The 24,063-nt window shown below is 38.0% G+C and overlaps 1 protein-coding gene across 1 annotated transcript in view; it reads left to right on the top strand.

The window, feature by feature from the left end:
• LOC126248901 (arginine-glutamic acid dipeptide repeats protein) overlaps nt 1-24,063 on the top strand; it is a 169,142-nt gene that overhangs the window by 23,806 nt on the left and 121,273 nt on the right. The window contains exons 5-9 of the mRNA XM_049950374.1: nt 1,702-1,782; nt 1,933-2,092; nt 2,271-2,315; nt 7,062-7,157; nt 16,610-16,836. Of these exons, the coding sequence (XP_049806331.1) occupies nt 1,702-1,782; nt 1,933-2,092; nt 2,271-2,315; nt 7,062-7,157; nt 16,610-16,836 (609 nt within the window). The remainder of the gene's footprint in view (nt 1-1,701; nt 1,783-1,932; nt 2,093-2,270; nt 2,316-7,061; nt 7,158-16,609; nt 16,837-24,063) is intronic.

Raw genomic sequence — 24,063 nt, 5'->3', positions numbered from 1 at the left:
AAAAAAAAAAAAAAAAAAGCCATTAAGAAGGTATCACAGCATAATAGATATCTGCTGGCTTGATACAACTGTGTGTCTCATTGTATTATTTTATTGTTTGATGATGGGTATATAGATGTCCACAGAAATTTGGCGGGGGGGGGGGGGGGGACAATTGCATATGTATGAGGATGCCAATGTATGGGGAGACGATTCCCAGTAATGTATCAAATGTTGGTCAAACAACACAAAAAGTTATGATAATCATTGTGCAATATTGTTGACCATCTAGGGGCTACTTTAAGAAGCGATGGGAGTGGTATGGGACGGAAGATAGATGCAGAAATCTGACAAGAGGTGGAGGCATTTGAAGAACAGAGATTAGTCAAAATTAAAACTGGATGACATGGTGCAATGTTAAGATGGGATTCAAATTTCTGTTTCGTGATCTCACTGTAGGTCTTTTGTGGTTCACCTAAATCACTTAAGGCAGATGCCAAGATAGTTCACTTGAAAGAGACAAAGTTGATTTCCTTCCCCAACCTGACCTTGTGCTCTTTTGCTGATGACCTTGTTGTCAGCGAAACTCTTCATTTTTTCTTCCCTTTCAAAACGGAGGCTGCAAGTATGCGGGGAATTGAGTTAGTGTAGCGAATTATCAGCTACACAATTCAGAGAAGTTAGTGTTTGGGAGGGAGGGGAAGAAGGATGAAAATCAAAATCATGCTGAGTATAAGGACCTGCAAAGTTTTAATTATTAATTGTCAGGTTCTGTCAGACTGTGCAAACCACAGCTACATAGTCATAGAACATTTCACTATATAACTCACATACTCGGTATATGATAGTAAGTAAGCTACAAAATTAAAAATGTGTGGAAACAAAATATTGGTTATAGTTGATGTAAATAAGTGACACATTCCAGCAGAAAGCTCTAAAATACTATGAGTAACTGGTTTTCAGAATAACAGAGGAAATATTTTGACATAAATTTGAAAATCTTGGACTTAGTACTAAAATTTTTCAGTTCTGTTGAAAGTGAACTGATAATGGAATCTGCAGAGTAGTGCATACTTTTCTATATGGTTATTAAGGAAGTGTTGTCCAAATGAAAATCATTTTTTGTCAAGTGTTCCCAGTGTGATTGCTTCAGTATCCTTTCAATAAATCCATATTTTTCACCAGAAATACCGTAAGGCAGTATATTACAGGAACTGTAACATTAGAATTCTGAGACATCTGAACAACTGCTACATGAAACTCTTGAAATGATGTCACAAATGATTCTGACTGATATTTTCTGGGCTAAGGATGTTCTTTGTCAGTACGTATATTTGCCCTAATGTTATAGTATCATACCAGGTAGTAATTGAAAGTAAGCAAAGTGAACAACCTTTTGCATTTCAGCATCAGTGAGATTATTTGTACAGTAAAGATAGCAGCACTTGGTCCCCGCACAACATTCAAAATGTCACACCTCCAAGGAAGCTTTTCATATTTCTTCAGCCATTGGAAATTAAACATTCAACTTAATTGGCTATTTGATCATCTTTTGATGAAGTGTATGCACTGTGTGTTGTTGGAGTTAAGTGACAATCTGTTCTCTGTAAATTATGTTGATTTTTCAGATTTTGGATTCATTTGATGTTAAAAAAATTGCAGTTTTTGTATATGCCGAAGCATAATTCCCACAGTATAAGTTATTAAAAAAATTTCTTTCAGAAAAGATTTGTAAAAGGGCTACGCCAGTTTGGAAAAAATTTCTTCAGGATCCGGAAGGATCTTCTACCTCACAAGGACACTGTAAGTGAAAATTCCTGTTCATTATAATAGTTCAGTTGCCACAGTTCATTTAATACGAAGAGCTACATAAATTTTGCAACTATCTCAGTGAGAGTAAGACTATCATTGGTTATTTAAATATTTTGTGAAATATAATTTTTTTATCTGCAGCCTGAACTGGTGGAATTTTACTATTTGTGGAAAAAAACACCAGGTGCTAATAACAACCGACCGCATCGGCGTAACCGCAGGCAGGGTTCTCTTCGGCGAATTCGAAACACAAGAAATGCTAGAGGGCAACCAAAGGAAACAGATGCTAGCTCTCCTGCAAGTAAGTTGTTATTAAATACTGGAATGTATGTTAGGAATCGTGCAGTAATTTGGAATTTGTCACAGGATTGATAATTATTATTTGTAATTGTCAGTATTAACAAATTTCTGAAATAATGAAAAAATTATTTTGGCATCTATAATTCTTATATTTCTATGTTACCTCTCATATGTTGCAGCTGTGGGTGCATCAAGGCCATCACCACAAACTCCAAAGGAAAATGGTATGTTGCGTGTTTTTATTTTATGAAGTAACTGATGGTTGGGTGGTTTGATTTGACAGATCGATATATGTTGATTTGAGACTGGCTACTGGGTTGAGGATTTCTTAATGGGCAAAACTGTATGTTGTTTTGAGTAAAGAGTCGAACATAGATGTACACCACTGACGTGTCATATGGTCACCACTCTTTATGGTAAGACTTGGCTGACGGTATTTGTTACAGTCTCAAACTCTCCACAGACAGTGATCCAGGAGGAAACATTAGCTGGAAACTAGACCACTCAGATATCCAGCCAGATCTTGATAAGATTTTAACATTGGAGAGAGACTGCCAATGATCTCAAATTTTAGGGAAATTTGAAACCGTGCCCTGTACAGAATATAAAGTTACTGCAGCCTCTGACTATGAGGTTAATTAATCAGCTGGTAATTGGTTGTGCTGTGGGAATTTCTTTGAGGAATTGCCATGTAGGCCCAGTAGCATGTAATATAAATATCAGAACTCTAGTCATTGGTCACTGGGAAAGTTCCATTTATCTGTGGAAAATTGAACTACATACACAGGAAAGCTGCTGAAGTGTGTGGGACCCATGCCAGATGAGACTGAGTGGGAACATTGAGCATTTTCGAAGAAGAGCTGTGATGGTAATCACAAGCTGATTCAGTTTTTGGGGATGTGAAAACATACTTAAATGCTTCAAGAGCTAATTTTCAGAGTCAGATATACAAATAATTTTCAGCACACTACATACTACTCTCATAGGGACCATGAAGATAATTAAACTCCAAGTAGCTTCCACAACTCAAAGTAGCAAGTAATGTATCATCTGTATGATTATTTGTAACTGGGGAATGAAAGAAACCATATGTCAAATACCTTCTGAGGTTTGCTGAATATGATTGCAGATGTAAAACAATCAGTGCTTTTATTCTGCAAATACCTGCAACAGTAATGCAATACAATAAATATTCAGTTGGGTTGGTTGGTTTGTAGATTAAAGGGACTAAACTGCAAAGTTATGAGTCTCTTTCAGTTAAGTTTTTGGAATAAAAATTTCACTGAGATGTGCTCACATCTCCTTCTCTTGAGTATGCTGAAGGAGAAGTTAAGTCAGATTCTTTGAGATGGAGAAAACAAAGTTCCACAGAATAAAGGAAGTTGGTGTGCAAAGCAAGTATCAAATTGGTTGTAGGAAAAAAAAAATCCTTAAGTCATTAGAAATGAACCAAATAAACTGGTGGCCTGCAATTTTTAATTAGAGCAAGAGTCTTGTAAATTAAAAATAAGTTATATTAAAGAATTGCTGATAGAAGAAGAAGAAGAAGTTACAAAAGGATGCTGTGGAACCAAATGAAGTGAGACAAAATGAGAAGGTAGAGAGAGTGCAACAAACATGTTACAAATAGATAGTCTTTATGTGCAAGGCTAAAGGTCTTATTAGAAATTGTGTGTCCCATTTGCAGTAATGAGATTCAGCCATCTCAGTCATCTCTGAGATATATCACCATTGACAACATTTAAGAGGATCTGGTCACATTGCAATGGCATTGTCCGTATAGATATCAACAAATGTATTGGAACAGGTATGAGAAGGGAAAGTGGGCTATAATTCCCCACATTTAAATCCAGTTACAAATTTATTTATTGCCATTTTGTCATTACTGTTGTTATTGATACAAATGCCATAATTTTAATATCTCGCTACTGATTATTTGCCTCTTTGTATCAAGTTTTCGATAGGGTATGCGTAAACTTAAAAAAAAAAAAAAAATGGTATTATTTAATACAACTCTCATTGCGTAGTGCAGATGTTGACCAGATTTATTCCAAACGGTGGAGAAAAAAAGACAAACTTCTCTTAATTCCATAACATTCACACTGACTGCCTCTGTCGGAAACCTTATTTCTCAACTCTGTATCCCAAACATATATCATTGTACACCTCTTATTCATCTATTCTGCCACTCCCCTCAGAGTTTGTGGTCAGCATTTCCACTCTTACACTTCTCTTCCATTGCATACATGATATGTCTGCAATCTTCCATATTATATGGATTATCTGATACTGAAGCATACCATTCACCTTTTCTTTTCTGTCAGGCAGAGTGCTGCATTTTTGTTCCTTTATTTCTTGGGCATTTCAGAGCTACACGAAGTACTCTGTCATTTCTGGACTGTGCTTAAGTCATACAACAGTTTTTGCGGCTATCCTCTTACTACTCATACTCGTCTTGGATGTGCCTCATATTAGATCTTCACTCAACTGTAGTGTTAAGTGTTGGAATAGCTTAACTTTTTCTTGTGCAGATGGACTTAGGTCGTATGGACATAACGTATCTTAGAATACACTAGGCCATCTCCATAGATGGTAAGCTGTAATTAATGTTTGACTTTTGCTGCTCACTTGATTTGTTCCTTATGATAAATATTTTGTTAGGTATCTTCTATCTTCAGGTGTGTTTAGGGGAAATATTAAAATTATTTTCAGGTATATGTTGCTGAGATATATCACCATTGACAACATTTAAGAGGATCTGGTCACATTGCAATGGCATTGTCCGTATAGATATCAACAAATGTATTGGAACAGGTATGAGAAGGGAAAGTGGGCTATAATTCCCCACATTTAAATCCAGTTACAAATTTATTTATTGCCATTTTGTCATTACTGTTGTTATTGATACAAATGCCATAATTTTAATATCTCGCTACTGATTATTTGCCTCTTTGTATCAAGTTTTCGATAGGGTATGCGTAAACTTTTACAAAAAATAATGGAATTATTTAATACAACTCTCAATGCGTAGTGCAGATGTTGACCAGGCAGTGGTTAGACACATGGACAAGAAGCCAAACATTGCAACTCAGATATAAAATTTGAGTCTGCATGTGCATACAACAAATTGATCAGAATTTGTATAGGAGTTTTTAAGGAAGTTTGATACCCATACAGTATGACTTAGAAACGAAAATGTAAAATGCAGTTCACTACCAATACACTCATTGATCTTTTGATATTGTAATAAATGTATTTTTAGCTATTCTGCTGCTCCTTTTGACAATATTATGAAAATGATAGATTGCTACTCACCATATACTGGAGGTGTTGAGGCGCAGACAAGCACAACAAAAAGATCGTTAAACAAGTGAGGTTTCAGCAAAAAGCCCTACTTTTAAAGAAAGCAACACACACACACACACACACACACACACACACACACACACACTTACACATATATGACCACAGTCTCTGGCTGCTGAGGCCGGACAGCCTCGAATGACAGGAGAAGCAACCTGGGTGGTGAGGATAAGGAGGAGGCTGGGGCAGGGAGGGGGTCAGATAGCAGGAAAAAGGGAGGGATGGGGATGGGAGCAGAAAAGGAGAGAAGTAAGGAGACTGTGGGTGCCTTGGTGAAATAGAAGGCTGTGTAGTGCTGGAGTAGGAACAGGAAAGAGGATAGGTGGATGAAGGACAGTGACTAACATTGGTTGAGGCCTAGGGGTTTACGGGAATGTAGGATATATTGAGGCCTAGGGGTTTATGGGAACGTAGAATATATTGCAGGAAGAGTTCCCACATGCGCAGTTCAGAAAAGCTGGTGTTTGCAGGAAGGATCCAGATGACAAAGGCGGTGAAGCTTTCATTGGAGTAAAGAGCATTGTTTTCAACAGCGTGCTGAGCAACTGGGTGGTCTAGCTGTCCCTTGGCCACAGTTTGTCGGTGGGCATTCGAGCAGACGGCTTGTTGGTTGTTATGCCCATGTAGAATGCAGCATAGTGGTTGCAGCTCATCTTGTAGTAATTGTACCGCTTTTGTAGGTAGCCCTGTGTTTGATGGGATAGGTGATGCTTGTGACCGGACTGTAGAAGTTGTTGATGGGAGGATGTATGGGACAGGTTTTGCATCTAGGTCTATTACAGGGCAATGAGACATGAGGTAAGGCACTGGGTGCAGGGGTAGAGTAGGGACGCACAAGGATATTGTGTAGGCTTCAGTTAATAGTGCTATATGTAGCAGTTGAGTTGTTGTTCACACTACTGAATTTTGAAAATTTACTTTTATTTACCACCATTTCAAAGGAATTTTGTGAGCATAAAATCAGTAAGACACTGTCTAATCAGTCACAGTGATCACACTACATATTGTGTTATGGATTAGAAACACTTTCATAACTTTTTCCAGTGTCACATATTGTTAATTCAAAAACATCATAAGTAAGTACTTGATTGTATGCCTGACCTGTTAAAATTGTAGGTATTTTCAATGTGTGCTATAGAAAAGGTGTTTACTGTGTCTCTGTGGAAATGAACCAATATAAGTGTTTCTGACTGCAAATTGTGCAAATACTATTCACATTTTCGCAGTGAAAACTAGTATTACTATTTTGAAATGTAAAATACATTTTTACGTAGCAATTTGAACAAAATTGTCATAATTAAAGATAGTACTATGTATGCATTTATTTAAATAATTAATTATGTTCAGCTTGGTGGACATGTTTTACTTTTGATAAAATTGATACAGCATGGCAATTAAATACATTTTTCATATTTTAGTGTTATTTTTGTGTGTTGGTTTTACACACAAGTTACTCCAAGTTTCAGCTGTCCCCTTCACACGTATGATAAGATTTAAAAATTACTTTCAGAAACTCTCGTTGCAGACTATTCCTTCTAATAATTGTTATAAGTGCTACACATACATCACCATATAAGGAAATATTTGAAATTCCTACTTGTTTACAGGTGAAGCTAGTTCTGCAACTGATGAAGAGAACACAGAAGAAGATTCTGACTCGAGAGACAATGCAGCGTACCGTTGTCAACACTGTTTCTCCACAAGTAATTAATAAAATTTCGAGATTTTCTGATTTCTTTGTAGCTTGTATTTACACTGGTGTCCAGAATACTTTAACCAACTAACAAGAACATATATCCTGAAGAAGTGGTGAAGGGGCTATGGAATGGAGTTAAGTTCAATCATAGGATGTTTGACATATAAAAGTGCCCAAAATATGTAATTAAAAAATTTCTAGCATGAAAGCTAAACATATAAAAGGGTCACAAAAACAGAAAAACCCTTCCACAACAGCAAAACATTTACTAGGTGATTGGTTATCTTCAGCTGCAACATGTGCAGTAGTGTTTATGTGGTTTGCAGCTATGGTGGTGCTTTGGAGTATTATCACCGGTCCCATGGAAGCCCAGGTGAATGTCCCCCATAGCATGTTTTGAGCAGCTGTTAGCCTGACTGGCTGTGTAACCAGACATAACTATCAATCTGTTGGAATGAGAAATATGATTCAACTGACCAAGCAACAGGTTTCCATTGAGCCACAGTCCAATGTTGCTATCCTATGCCCACTGCATTCATAATTGGCAGTGTGTTTGGGTCTTTTGTTGTGGGAATCTATGTTTAACGCTGTGCACTGACTGGTGTTGCAGAGATCTATATTTAACAATGCACACTGAGTGGTGTTTCTGGAAACAGATGTAGCTTCACCAGCATTATGCCCTGTTGTTAGATCTGCCGCAGATTGATGCTTATCCTGCTGTAGAGAATGGCCAAACCTCCAACTTGCACATTCTGTGATGAGGCATGGATTTCCAATACCTTGTCACATAGTCGTGGTTTCACTGTCCTTCAACTACTTTCCATAGATGCTCATGGCAGTAACATGCAGACAACTGACCAGATTTGCCCTTTCTGAGATGCTCATTCATAGGTGTTGGGTCGTAACAATCTACCTTTTGTCAAACTCACTTATGTCAATGGATTTCTCCTTTTGCACCATGTATCACTGCTAGAATGACTTCCCATTTGTCTCTGCTGTGCTTATATGCTTTCCTTACCATGTCATGTGCCCACACCATCGCCAAATGGCATTCAACTTCACGGTGGGCAGTGGTCATAGTGACTTGGCTCATCAGTGTAAGTTCTGTTTTAGAATATCTTCTCTTGATCAGTCTTGCACTCACCATTGACTGTGATCAGTACCTGATGACTTCTAGTCATCCAGTGATTCTGCCTTTTATTTGTGGCATTACTTTGTAAACTTCACCAAAAGAGCGGTCTGGGACTGATACACAATTTTCCATTATCTTTGATTTGTGCACATTTGAAACAATGAGTACCCTTTTTGTTTAACAGCTACCAGAGTTCTAGTCTATGAGGAAATTGTGATAGTTGTTTACAGTGAGTTGCTCTTTTTCTAGTAAGGCGTAACATTTGGACGCTAGTGTAATTCTATCAATAGACAACTAAAGTGTGGCATTTCTGTTATTTGCAACTTTCATTTGAAATAAGCAAAGGAACTCTTATACATTTTTAATTCTTGTTTGTATTGTTAGGTGCTTTTTTAGACACTGTGAAAGCAATCATAAACTACAGGTAAATAAGTTTTAAAGAGTGAAACAAACTAAGCCTTGAATGTCGGTGACAACAGCAATAATTAAACCATATAAAGGTTTTCAGTATGTCACGTCTTGCAGTTTTTAAATATCAAATAAAAGACATTTTAATTGTTTGCATCAAAGCTGCTATTTATGAGGGGCGTTTGAAAATTCCGTGCAAAGTCCGAGAGATGGCACCACTGGCGCGTATCGAGGTCATGTTTAGTTAGTAGCATCTTTGGAAAGAACACACACCAAGTTTTAGCCGTGTTGGTCTATTTCTTTGTGTTTGGCATTCGTGTGAATCAAAGAAGTCAAGTGATTGACAGAAAAATGGACGAAAAAGAATTTCATGTGGTGAATAAACATTACTTTATGAAAGGCAAAACGCCTCGGGAGACTAAAGAGAAGCTTGATAAACATTACAGTGACTCTGCACCTTCGGTTAGAACAGTTTATAAGTGGTTTCTAAATTTTCGGAGTGGCCATATGGGCACAAGTGATGCTGAACGTTCTGGACCCCCTGTGGAGGTTACGGCTCCAGAAATCATTGATAAAAGCCATAATATGGTGATGGATGACAGAAGAGTTAAGATGCGTGGGATTGCTAATGCTGTGGGCCTCTCGAATGAATGGGTACATAATATTTGCATAAACATTTGGACATGAGAAAGCTACCCGCAAGATGGGTTCCGTGATTGCTCACGCGTGACCAAAAACTGAATTGTATGAAGTGTTGCAAGGATGGTTTGCAGCTGTTCAGGAAGAATCCACAGGACTTTAAGTGTCGTTTCGTCACTGTGGATGAAACATGGATACATTACTATACTCCTGAGACCAAACAACAATCTACACAATGGTTTACGAAGGGAGAATCTACACCAAAAAAAGGTGAAGACTATTCCTTTGGCCAGAACTGTTATGGCGACTGTCTTTTGGGATTCTCAAGGGATAATCCTCATTGACTATCTGGAAAAGGGTAAAACTAATACAGGTGAATATTATTCATCGTTATTGGACCGTTTGAAAACTGAGCTGCAAGAAAAATGCCAGCGATTGGACCGCAAAAAAGTCCTTTTCCATCACAACAATGCACCAGCACACACCTCAGCAGTTGAGGTTGCAAAAGTAATGGAAATAGGATTCCAACTCATTTCACATCCCCCCTATTCTCCAGACTTGGCTCACTCGGACTACTATTTGTTCCCCAATTGGAAGAAATGGCTGGTGGGAAAAAGATTTTATTCAAACGAGGAGGTGATTGCAGCAACTAATAGCTATTTTGCAGACTTGGACAATTCTTATTATTTGGAAGGGATCAACAAATTAGAACAGCGTTGGATGAAGTGTATAAGTCTAAAAGGAGACTATGTCGAAAAATGAAAAAGGTTTACCCCAGGTAGTTTTTATTTTTGCACGGACTTTCAAAATGCCCCTTGTATGTATTGGCTGACTAGTTTTGGGCCTTAGTCATTTTCACAAGCTACCTGTTACAGAGAACAAAATTTTGTGAGTGGATGTGTCAAATATGGATAATAAATGTATAAGTAATAATATGGTCCAGGTGGTAACTACTTAAGTATTTTGTAATTGGGATATACTTGATGTGGACAGTTATATTATGTCATCACACTCTTAGATACAGTTCAGATCTGTATTACAACATGTTGCAGTTGTGAAAATAACATATCATAGTATGTCAGTGAGGCACACAGTGAACTCCAACGGGAACAAATTCTCCATTATATATGACATGTTTTTGTCACGCTTATCAGATCATGCTGCATAATGAAGGTACCACAATTAAGAAAAATATATCTTATGCGCATACATTAACACACTACAGTAAGGTACAATTACGGTTGTGACATATTTTAACATGGATCTGAGCCACGTCTAAAGTGTGATGACATTACTAGAACTGTAGACACTAAGTATATCCCGAATACAAAATACTTAAGTAGTTACTGTGTGGACCATATTATTACTGATTCCTTTGTTATCCACATGTGACACACCCACTCATAAAATTTTGTTCTGTAATAGATGGCTTTTAAAAATCTGCAAAGCCCAAAACTAGTCAGCCAATAAATTAATAGCAGCTTTGGTATGAATGCTGAAGTCTTTTCTTCAATAATTAAACTATTTAGAAGAATGATTTATTTTATTTCTTGTTTGATCACCTACTTTGTAGAGTCCATTCTCCCAAACAATTTTTCATATTAGTGATGTACCTTTTGGTTTTTTTTCTATTGTCTCCCATATTTATTTAAAATTACTATTGTCTTTTACATATTTTTTAGTTTCAGCCTGTGGGCTCCCACAGAGAAAATCCTATTCATACCTTACAAAACCAGTTCTGAACTTTCTGGCTGAAAATATAGTCTTCTGATGGTAATGTAGGGTGATAGCAGGCTACCTTCACCATGAATTTAAATGGTTTTATTGACTTGTTGTGTGCTTTACTTATATTCAAACATGTATTATAAAGTGGGAATGGAGCCATTGGCCTTTACATACAGGCCTGGGAATGTACATGGACATAAGCTGACAGAAGTAATCCTGTTTGTGTATGGTCCATAATAGCTGTTAGTGTAATAAAGTCAAGAGGGTTGGAGGTAAGATATGGTGTGGTGCAAGGATAGGACACAACTTCTCACTGATGAAAGTATAGCACAACAAACAGAGTCATTGTTTTCAAATCTAGTTAGTGTCAGTTACTATGATGATTAGTTAGTTCAAATGGCTCTGAGCACTATGCGACTTAACTTCTGAGGTCATCAGTCGCCTAGAACTTAGAACTAATTAAACCTAACGAACCTAAGGACATCACACACATCCATGCCCGAGGCAGGATTCGAACCTGCGACCGTAGCAGTCGCTCGGCTCCAGACTGCAGCGCCTAGAACCGCACGGCCACTCCGGCCGGCTGATGATTAGTTAGTGTCAGTTACTATGATGATCTATGAACTCTCATACCCACCAAATTTTCAAGTGTTATTAAAAAGAAATCACTTTTAAGAATATGTGGAGTGGAGTACCCTCAAAGAAAGCCATACTAACAGCTTCACAAAAATTAGCGCATTTAAAATGGTGAAATTAGTGCAAAAGCTTCACTTAAAAAAGCATTTTTTTCTAGATCATGTTGCAGGTGTTCCTCAAACTGAATGGCATTCTGAGAACATTGTCTTGTACCATTAACTGTGTGACATACAGCTGAGGGGTGCTGTGACCCAACATGAATATATTTGACTTTTCAAGAACTCTCTCTTGTTCCTTAACTAACATCTGCACAGTTCACAATACAAAGATGTTACAGATATCTAAAATGGTGATTTTGAGTACACCCAACACGTACCAACAAGTCTCTCATATCTACTGCTCCACTTATTTACCAACCTTGAATCCAGTTCAAAATATTTGTGGTATTTGAAACTATTGACAATTAAGCAAATAAGTATTCAAGCTGTCAGTGTGTCAGAACACTCGAATGCGCAAATGTGTGCAATTGACTTTGCATTCATCTACAGTCTTGGAGAGCTTCAGTACACACAGTGTAACCTCGGTTTTACATTCCTGGAATTAACATTTTCTCGTAGTTTACAAGATTTTTTATTGCTTCCGTCAGATTTTGTATGTCCACAATGTTAATGCACACCTCATTTTGCGTCAGCATATTTATAATTTTCCCATGATTTATGCTTTATAAAAAAATGTTTGTGGAGAAAAAAACTGACAAAATGATGCTGGAATGATGTTGCCACCAAGTAGCGTTTACAGACATTACATGGTTAAGTTTCTTGGCATCAGGGCGCTCTGCTCAGCAGATTTGGAGCGGTATATGTGTAAAAGTTGGAACAATTCATCCCGTATCTCGTGTCGCTGCCAAGCTCTACTTAGCATGTCGAGTGTGGTGGCTGATTGGAATAACTAGCACACTCTTTACATGGTTCTCTTAAAACTGGATTTCATAAACCGATTTCCCAGTACCGCTTCTGGGTGGCCAAGGTTTGTTCAAATGAAGGTATCAAACCAACCACAACCATTTCCAAACTGTCTCTACTGTGCATGCGCAATTTCATGATTGTTGTGATCGTCATCACACCTTTGTTGAATCATACTTAGCGTGTTTCGTTGCTTGGCCACTTGTAGTGATAGTTGAAACCTTCACTCACTTTGCGTTGCTCAGCTGGTTTTGGTTTAAACACAGCACCAAACACGTATTTTTTTATGCTGGGCAAAATGCGTTTCAAGAATTTATTCTCGTTGTCAGGTGCAGTATTTACTTATGTATTTTTTGTGATGTTACACAAACAAACAATGTAAGTGATAGTTTGCGTGTGTGTGGGGTTTATCTACATAACTGAGGAGACAGAGTACCCGATAACCTCAAAAAGACAAATACAGTGCAAGAGGCGTAGAACAACACAGATGCAAACGTCACACAAAATACTTATGTAAATATTTGTACTTGACAACAAGAAAAAATTCTCGAAGCGTGTTGAGCTAAGCATGAAAAAATACATAACTGGTGCAGTATTTCATTATTTAAATAATAAATGACAGCTGCAGGCTTGCCAAAAACATCGATTATGACGTATGAAATTTAGTCGGAGGTTTCTACTTCCCAGACAAATATCAGTTCCAATTACATCAGTGGTTTTTATTAGAAAATAAACTTATATTAGATAGAGTGGTATCTTGATGCCTATTATGTACATATACATAAAGTGCGAAAATGCAAGGGGGTATCCTATATGTAACTTTCACAGCTTAAAACTTTATTTCCCACATTTTACATTTTCCTGCATTTTACACCATTTTTTTGAAGTCCCGTGAAAAGTGTAAAAGCCGGATTTCACTGTAATTTATTTTGGTGTCAAAGCCAGAATGACATCAAGTCAATCACATCATGCTAGGTGTAATCGGTATTTTATGTGGGGAACTTTGTTTTCAGATTATTATCAAAATGTAGTGTGTCTTCATTTGTGTATGGATATATGTATAAAACTAATAAAACTAATTTCCACCCATAACCACGAAAAAGGACCATCACCACTTATAGAAGGGAATATCTATTGTTAATGGCCCTCTTTAGAAGGTGTAATAATGACAGCTCACTGTAGAGTTGTTGGTAGGCACATAAACAAGGCTGAAAGCATTGCTAAGCTTTTGGGTCCTTCAGACCTAATGACAGGAAAAACACACACACACACACACACACACACACACACACACACACATATCCATCGGCACATATACAGACTGTATATGTGCCGATGGATGTGTGTGTGTGTGTTGGGGGGGGGGGGGGGCGCGAGTGTATACCTATCCCTTTTCCCCCTAAGGTAAGTCTTTCCGCTCCAGGGATTGGAATGACTCCTTACCCTCTCCCTTAAAACCCACATCCTTTCGTCTTTCCCTCTCCTTCCCTCTTTCCTGATGAAGCAACCGTGGGTTGCGAAAGCGTGAAATTTGTGCGTGTGTTTGTGTGTTTTTTATTGTCTCCTATCAACATACCAACACTTTCGTTTGGTAAGTTACAACATCTTTGTTTTTAGATATATTTTTCCCATGTGGAATGTTTCCCTGTATATACTGAAATGAGGTGGTGTATTGGGTGGAATGTGCTAGGGGAGAAAGGAGATTGGTACAGGGAGGGAGGGAGGGTTGCAGGGAAGGGTGACTGGGAAAGAAAGGCATAATGTAGCTCGGGTGAAATAGCTTTAACCGAAGAAGGGAGAGTTGTGTGTGTCACGCAATGATGTGGAGGGGTATGATGTGAGGGGCAGATAGACCAGAGGAAGGGAGAGACTGTGTAGGGTGTGCAAAAGTTATGGCAGAGCTGATATATGATACAATAAGTAGACCTGCCACTGATAGAATAGGATATGCTTGTGAAGGGACTGAAATACGAGTACAATGTGGTTGGTAGGTGCATAAGGCAAGTCTTGCATGTGGGTCTTCTGCAGGGATAAGAACCATGTAACAAGGGGTGGAGAATGGGTGTGGCATAAGAAAGGACAGGATTTTTGTAGATGGGTCTGGGTATGGAATATCACTTTGTAAGAGATGGAAAAGATTGTGTGTAGGATATTTCTCATTTCTTGGCATCGAAGCCCAGATGAGTGGGAGGATTAGAGGCATAGGTGGATGTGTCATGGGAGACGGTTTGCATACTAGGTTTGGGGGATAGTGTCTACCTGCGAAGACATTTGCAAAGCTTGAGCATACTGGACAGGGGATTACCTTTCACTGCATTGTCTATCGTTTATCAGACTGTACTGGGAAGAAATTGTAGTGTGAGAGGGATTAGGGCTATCAAAATTAGAGGTACTGTTGCTGGTTAATGGGCATGGTATGTACAGAAGTTTTTATGGAGCCATTGGAGAGGTTGAAGTCAACAGGAAGATAGCGCGCTGGGTGGATGAGTACTTTTTGTAGCATTTGGGAGAGAATATTGAGACTGTGGAGGAATGAGGAGAGAGTGTCTTAGCCTGGGTCTAACTCATGAGACTATCATCAGTGACACTAAACAAAATAAAGAGTTTGGGATCCTGGATGACTATGATAGCTTCCTCCATATATATATCGCAATGCTGTACGACTATAGTTCAGCGTGCTGGCTATGTCACAGCTGCTGTTTCAAAACTTTTTAAAAAATTAATCATTTATAGTTTCACCTTCAGGTGCTAATTATACGTGAACTGTGCCATTGTTGTCAATGAAGATGATTGACATTTGAAATTGTTGTGAATAGGGTCCCCAGTTCATTTTAGTATATGATGATGCCAATAAACATTATTGCATTAATTGTTGCTTGGACTATTGCTCGGTCTTGTAGCACAGGGACATCTCCTGTGATTATGATTTTCAGAAAGTATGGATTTCAGTCATATGAGGCAATGAATTCTTCAGAATTTTCAATCTGAGTTTCTTTATGCTTACCAGTCACTTTGTACAGCACAAATCAGGGACAGGTATCCAACTTATTCAAATTTGTGTGCATTTAAGTGTCAATATTGTCTGCTCTAATTAGTAATTCCTCCAATATCATTCTCAGAGACAGTTGCCAGTTTTGTGTCAGCATCTGTCACATTTCCTTAGTGTTTTGTGTCATTTACAAACATGGAACATCAACAACACTTCCTTTTCCATGAAAGCTCTTGTACCAGATGTAAACAGATATTCCTTGTCCATGAAAGCTCTTGTACCAGACGTAAACAGATATTCTATTCATGGTTTCTGTATTGTAAACTTGCAGCAACATCTCATACGCCTCCACAACTCTCTCAATTTTTTATGACAAGTTTTTGTTTATGCGTTGCTCTATTGCACAGTGACGTGAGTCATCAGTAGTATGTTTGACTAATTGTAGCAGATAGATTTGTGTAAGTTTAGTGAGTTCAGAGCTTCTCGAAGTATCTCTTAATGGCCATCCACATGCTTACATGTTCCCCCCCCCCCCCTCCCCCCCACACATGTTTTTGTTTTTCACCTTTTGAGATCTTATGATTAGGATGTGTTTGGTACTGCCTATATTTATATCTTTCAAGTATTCATACATTAGAGAAGTAATTCTTTCACTATGTACAGATTATTTGCTATGTTGATTGTGTACATCCAGTTAAAACTGTGTTGTGGATCATGATTCAAATCTGGATCCCTGCCTTATATGGGCAGTGTGCTCCCAGTTGACCACAGTTCTTACATCAGTTTCATAAAAAGTTTCTAAAACTTAAAGATGTACTGAAAATATACAGTGAATGATTTCAGCCTTTTTGAAGGAAAATAATTTGATAACATGGTTACCAGTGTGGATAAAGTGCATTTTTTGATTTAAATTGTTTGTATTTGTATGTTGTGAATAAATTACTGATGTTAAGAATTTTGATTAGCAGATTCTCGAGATTGGCAACAAGGTGGAAAGGATCGGATATTACTCTGTTCAGAGTGTCGATCATACAACAAAAAATATGGTGAACTACCTCCTGTTAGCAATGTGGCTCAACCTGCAAATCAGGGGAGTGGTAGAGGAGAAACACCGTATCTGTTCAGACCTGTGCAGTCAGAAGGGCTAGATGATTCTCCTGGTAGAATGAGGACACGAACTAGAGCAAAGGAACAGGTAACAGTAACATTAACAATTCCTCTAATTCTTTTGTGCTCTTACATCACCTCTTATGCTGTTTATGTTACATTATAAATTGATGCAGTTCAGTAGCTGTTAATGAAACAATATGTCAAATGAATTGCGTGGTGACATAATATTCACTGTTAACGCATTTGCTCTATTCAGTTAATAAATGGAAAGTTGCTGTGTAATGCAATAGTAAGATGCGTCAGTGAAACTCTAGTAGATTTTTATTGTTTATTGATTGATTAATGTAAGTTGAAGTTGTATTATGAACTTTCCAGGTTCAGAAAGAAATATACTCATCTTAATTTTGGGAAGTTTAAATACTGGCAGCATCTTGTATTTCTAGTATTGGGAAATTTGCTTAGTGGTTGCATCTCATGGCTGCTTCATTTTGCTTCGTACAAAGTCTTCCATCTTAATGAATGGATTTCTCATAAAATGACAAATAGAAGAGTACATGAAATATTCAGTTTGTTTTATCCTTATTCGCTAGATTTTTTTGGCAGGATGTTTTTTAAATTAGACTGTTATATGATTTTTGTTGCTCCCCATTGTCATTAATTTTGATTCCATTTCGTAGCTCAGTTGTGTTAGTTGCTTGCAGCCAGCAAATGATCCAGTTATATTTTAACATAGGTGCAGAGTATCACTTTTCAGTAGTAGCACATGTATCTAGTTTGGGGAAAAGTTAGTAATATCTCACTTGGCACAGGGTATATCCATTGTGATATTAACTATATATTTCAAGCATAGTGTTTTAATGATTTGTCTCTGTACACATAGAGAACAACTTCAGCTTTCTACTGGAATCATATTATTACACTTTTTATGGTTATTCTATGCTCAAACAGCACTTAACTGTTGTGTGTCAAAATTTTCTGTCTTCACTGGACTTCATGAATTGAAGATAAGACTGTTGGTGGGTGCAGTGGCTACATTTGAACAAGAGAACATAAGAGAAATTTGTTAGTTATAAGAAATTATGTGTTAGGTGGATAATAGGCTTCCTTGGTGAAAATAGTAAAAACAAAGAAAACTAATGTACATACAGTTGCTGGGATGCGTGGGGAGGGGGGGGGGGGGGGAGACATGATCTCGTCTGAGAATTAAAGTGTACTGTTCTGTGTGTGCATGCCGAAGTACATACAGGCAATAATTCTCATTTGTGTTTGAAATATGTCTGAAGTACTTAACAATGTTAGTCTACTCATAGGGAGAAACCACAGTGCGCAGTTTACTGCGTATTGAAGGTTCATTTGAGGTTCTCTGGTTTGTAACTGAGAGAAGTTATCCAAAAGAGAGAATTATGGAAAAAGAGATACCAATAGCTTAGAATGAGTCTTTTTATGCATTTGATAGCAAAATTATGTTTGTAGAGCTTACAAAGGATGTCAAAATGATTTGATTACTGTATAATATCAGTTAACCAAATAAGGGTACAAAACCACTGGATTTTCTGATTCGTTCCAAGTGGTTTTCCAACATTTCTGTTATATTGCTACCATTGAAAATTTTACATTTGCAGTCCGTTTATTTGCAGTTAGTTGTCATTGACTCCAGAAAAGTGTGATTCCACAAAATAACATTTTGCCATGCACATTATACTTTAACCACGGTATCGCATGAACAATTTACAGCATTAGCCATTTCGGAAATGCATCCACCCTTGGCCCAAAAGCCAATACCTATGACCTTTTGGACATCAGATAAATTGCTACATTTCCTCATTACAACAATGACTGCACTGTTTTCTGCCCCCCCCCCCCTCACCCCCGATGCACTTTGTATACCGTACACTGCTAGTGCAGCCATTTGCTGTATGTGAGTGGTTATTGCATGCTGATGTTGCAGGGTGTATACGACCCGGGACAACAGGGAGATCTGGAAGAAAACCCGGAAAAAACCGGGAATTTTTTAGAATCCTGGGAATTTTTCGTTTCAGTTTCCAGTTAAATTTTTGTAATTTTGACTGGTAAGAATTGATACTCTAACAAAGGACATTACTGTATCCTGCTACTGCAGAATAATACTGCAACAATAAAACATGAATGAGGGGAAAAAAAACATAAATTGCAAAGAAAATGTGCCTTATACAACAACAAAACACAGTGCTCATACAAGCGTTTGCCAATAGCAAAGTGTGTCAAAGGCTTTAGGAATAATATGCAATGCTTCATAACAACAAATTGCCTCCAATGAGTATGAAGTCACAACTGTTTACAATAGATTCGTTTTAGCAGTTATGACCGAGCTCATGCACATGCACAGTTGAGTGGCATATCAGTAGTACCTTCTCCCGTTTTTGTGTAAGGAGTCACAGCAAGCATCTAGATGCAACTGGGAAAAATTTTACTGCTCCGCCCAAGCTGCCAGATTCACGCGTGCGCAGCGGGCCTGGATCTATGAGGTAGGGTGGGGGCGAGCTAAATTAATATTCTTGAGGAGAAAAAATCTTGTTTCACAAAGCACCTAGCTTCCAGCACACGTTGGTGTATCAATTACTCATATGATTTTGACACGCATCCCTGTTGGTTTCTGAACACACTTTGTAAGTTGATTTCTGAATGACTCGTAAGCCTCGAGGGGTAGCCATGTGGTGTGAGGCAACTTGCACGGTTCGCACGGCTCCCCCCGTTGGAGGTTCGAATCCTCCCTCGGGCATGGGTGTATGTGTTGTCCTTAGCGTAAGTTAGTTCAAGTTAGAGTAAGTCGTGTGGAAGCCTAGGGACCGATGACATCAGCATTTTCGTCCGATAGTAAAAAAGTTTAATGTGTGCATAGTGTACGTGATGTCTCTGTCGGGGGAATCCTCATCGCATCTAGAAATAAACTTTCCCGCAGGCAAAAGGGGACCAGGCTATACAAGCTGAGCAGAGTAAAGCCGAACTGTAAATGCCAATTGCTGTCTGATTATGTTTTTGTTTGGATTTGCGTATGATCAGCGTTGTTATAATTACTAGGGAAATCCATAGATTCATACTACCAGAGTGGAAATAAACGATTAACAGGAATAACAGGTAAGAAAGATTACGTATTATCTTCTCGGTGTATCCAGGAAAATGAAATTTTGTCAGAAAATTTTTGGCCAGATCGTTACACTAGTAAGGGCCAGTTGTACAGTTCCCGTCTAGCAGCCGCTTAAGTTCTATTCTTGAAGTAGTGCTGAAAATTATTTAAAATATTTAATTTTATGTCACCCAAAAGAGAAAGTTATTAGCTAACAGGCAATAAAGAGTGCAAATTTTCTGAAGAGTTCTTGTTCTCCCAATTACAAATAATCCCATCCAGTATTAATTGCGAAGTTTTTTTAAGGGGGGGGGGCGGGGGGCAGGAGGTTGTCAAACTAGGCGGGCGGGGGGGGGGGGGGGGGCAGGAGGTTGTCAAACTAGGCGACTGTGAGCAGGAGAGGCACCACAGGACGTTTTAATTTCCACTGTCCTGAATTCCTGAATATGGTTTGATGGCTCGAACATATGTCTTATGTATCAGACTCTTCAGAGAGATGTGCGCTACAAAATGAACATATTTTTGAAAATTCGATTTTTTAAATTTTTGACGTCTTATCTCAAACGCTTGAGGGTGGGGGGGGGGGGGCAAGCACTATCTTAGTATTGCCCAGATTCGGAAATATCATAGATCCGAGGCTGATGCGCAGAGCAGTCCGGGTTATAGTGGGGAAGTGTGTAGTTTCCACGTGACCCGTGTTTACATTTAGTGATTTTGCTGTTTCCTCTTCGTTTACTGCACTCACGTCAAATGAAAACAAAATGGATTTCTGTGGCCGGGAGCTATCAAGTGAATTAAAATACATTCACATAATTACGGAAGACTAATATGCATTATTAGATTCAGATTTTATTTTATTTCCACTTTTCTGACAGACATGTATTAATCGCCTTGTAGAACAATGAATTTTTTTTTTGTCGGTTTGCTAAAGAAATATGGTTTTTATTTATCTTTTACGCTGAGGCAGTCTATGTGTTTGAAACAAAGTGTTTAGTTCCACACTATTGTCTTATTTCAACTGCTTGCTGCATTTCAAGTGCACGTTTTCATCTTCTAGCACGTATGGCATTATGCCATAATAAAGAATAAAAAATGATTTAATACAGTACTGGTACTCCAAGAAAATTTACGTCCCGAAACCCACACTGAAAAGCTTAATATCAGGTCGAGGCCTACTTCATTGGGAATCTGGACATACGAATGTGCTCTTTAAATGCACTTTAAATTTGCCATTTTAGTATGGTTCATGAAATTCCGATGCTCTTGGAGTATCCTCTGATGTCTTTTTTTCTTTTGTGACATAAGGTAAGATCTGTTAATGTTTTACATATACGAACATACGGGCTTTCTGCGTCATAGCAGCTGCCAAAGTGCGGTAGTGCCTGTTATCTGGCGCTCTCTGACGACTACTGAAATGAACCTATTTCTAACAGGTCACGGGAAAATATTGCGAAATGTGGTTTGAAAAGTGTTACTTTCAAAGTAAATTTCCTTTTACGCAAGTTGATCTATGTGTGAGAATCTGCGATGAAGTTTGTAAATCACAGAGCGTTTGATAATGAGCCATTTAGAAGCATTTCGAGCCCAGAAGATCAGACATTCATGTCCTTATTATGAGCAAATTGATGTAGTGCTACGGGAAGCCCTCTCTCCTCTGCGGTAGCTAATTTATTTGTGGAAAACTATGAGGACAAGTCACTGGACTCGGCTAAAATTTTTACTGGCACATTTGTGTGATATATCTTGAAGTGTAACACGCACAAAAAAATTCAACATTGTATATAAAAGCTTAGCTTCTCTTGCAGCTTATTAGCCTTAGAGATCATTATTATATGTGAAAGTTTTGCTTTTCTTGTAGCAACACTATGTATATTAATTTAAAACATTAACTTTTCCTGTTTGTTTATCCGTGCTACTTAACAGTGATGTTGCTATTAGCAAACTACATCACGTGTCCTGTGGTCTGAATATCCACTGTCATCGGCTGGCGGGATCACGTGACATGAGCTATGACTGGCTTACAAAAGCACATCACAATCTCAGTTACAATTGTTCAAAAAGTAACATACGGTGTTTGGTGGAATTCGAATTTATACTTTCGTAATACGAAAATGTGCAGTGTACATGTTGCTTCACATCAAAAATAGTTCCAAAAGGAGTTTTCTTCTTTGAGTTTCGTTTTCTAAAGTGCTGGGAAATTCTAGACCCATGTATAAAAACATAACCATTCAAAGGATTGTTAAGTTTTACAGTTCCGAAGGAAAATATGCTGTCACTTAATAACACGGAAAAAGTGTTTTTTCGTCCGGGAGAAAGTGAATTTTTAACCGTGAAATCCGGGAATTTTTTTTTTTTCCCCTTGTCCGTGTATACACCCTGTGTTGGACATAGGCGGTGGTCGCATTAATGTAACTGGACCATATAAGTGATCTATGAAGCCACTGATGCATCTATTGCAAAGTCATCATGTCATCTATGAAGACTGTCTGTCTCTTGGTGGAATCAGGAGTGTCGTCTGTCATCATGGGTAGGTATGTTGCTTTGCGATGGTTCAAATGCCTACACAACTAGGGAGAACCTTACAACCTTTCAGGTAGTGAGGGCAAAGTGCTTCCAAATTCTTAAAGGGAGTAAAAAGAGATCATGGAGTCAATTGCTGAGTACACACAATCTTTCCCTTTTGTGGGACAATCACACATACTTGTCTTTAGGGAGAGTGCATGCCAAAAATTTTATTTCTGAGGGAACTCAACAAGTTTTTCAGGCATTCTGGAATGTAGATTATGTACCTCATTTATTGTCCGGCTGATGACAGCACTGAAAAAAATGTATTCTCCATACAGTATGATTCTCTGAACATTTTATGCTACTGACAAGTACTGAAAGAACTCGGTAGCCTCAGAGCACGTACAGTTGATGTGAGTACAAGTCAAATATTGTGAGGAATTCCACCATGCATGGAAAAGTAATATCCTCGATAAACATTCCTAATATGTTTAACATGGTGTAGCAGTTGCCCGTTTTGTGCATTACACTCTTATACATACTCATATAATATGTAATACCATTAAAATCTTATGACTGCATACTGTCAAAAGCACATCAACATTTGTAGAGGGTATGGCAAACATCGATTGATGAACTTGTTTCTTAAAAATATCCTATTCAATTAAGAAGTAAATTTGCATCATGGAGTGGCTTCTTCAGTACACAAAATATTAACACGTGGTTGAGAGATAATGCTCTTGCCACAGCAAAATGAAATTGTTTAGAGCAACTATTAGAGAAAATTTGGTACTGTGTCATCGATAAAATCGTATTTGGATTTCGCATATTATGAACTGAATTTTCAGCTGGAACTATTTAATGTTCCTTACAGCAGAAATTATGAGAGTTTTTGGAAGACATGAATTTGGCTAAAAGATTGAGTTTGAGGTTCATGTGAACAGATTATCTTTGCATTTTGTAGCGGAAATGGTTAATCCCATTAACAGTATTTTTTGCAGTAATGTAAGATCTTAAGATCTAAACTAGTTGGATCAATCTTATTGAGGCACTTGAACTTTATGATGTAAGAGGCTGAATTAGCAGATGATCCTAAATTACACCAAAGAATGCACTTGCAGGTGTGTCAGTTCGTGAAGATTCGGAGGTATTTTAATGAGTGACTGTATTCATCCTATGTGGCAAAAATATAAGCTTGTCTTGTGACTGGAGTCTGTATAAATTATACGTTTTCCATGAGAATCTTGTTACCAAGTGATACTATACACATTAGACAACAGTATTCATCATGTTATTCTTTTATTTTCTGTGCTAACAGCAACCAGAAAGTTTGACATGCCAGCACTGCAGATTGTTGTATCCACAAACTGTTTCCTTGGCTTCTTTGTAAAAACAGAGTGGTTTGGCCATAAGTTTTCACTCACTAAGAGAGACCAGACCTTGTCTTTCACCAGTTTTGACAAGCTTTGACATACAAATCTAGGGCTTGCTGAAAGTAACTACTCTGAAATGATTTAGGTCACTATTCTTGTGCTGTCAAAAGAAAAAAAAATCCAGGTCAGAGGTCATGATGATGCAGGATCCATTTTGGGCCAGGTGGAATCAATTTCCAAGAAATTGATGAGAGTGTCATTCTGAATCATGGGTGTATTTGAGGAAGAAAGCACTTTTATCTGTTCAGATCGGTCAACTCTGTGTGTGTAG

This window comes from Schistocerca nitens, chromosome 3 (genome assembly GCF_023898315.1).
Source record: "Schistocerca nitens isolate TAMUIC-IGC-003100 chromosome 3, iqSchNite1.1, whole genome shotgun sequence".
NCBI classification, from domain to species: Eukaryota; Metazoa; Arthropoda; class Insecta; order Orthoptera; family Acrididae; genus Schistocerca; species Schistocerca nitens.
This window is presented reverse-complemented; position numbering and strand designations above follow the sequence as displayed.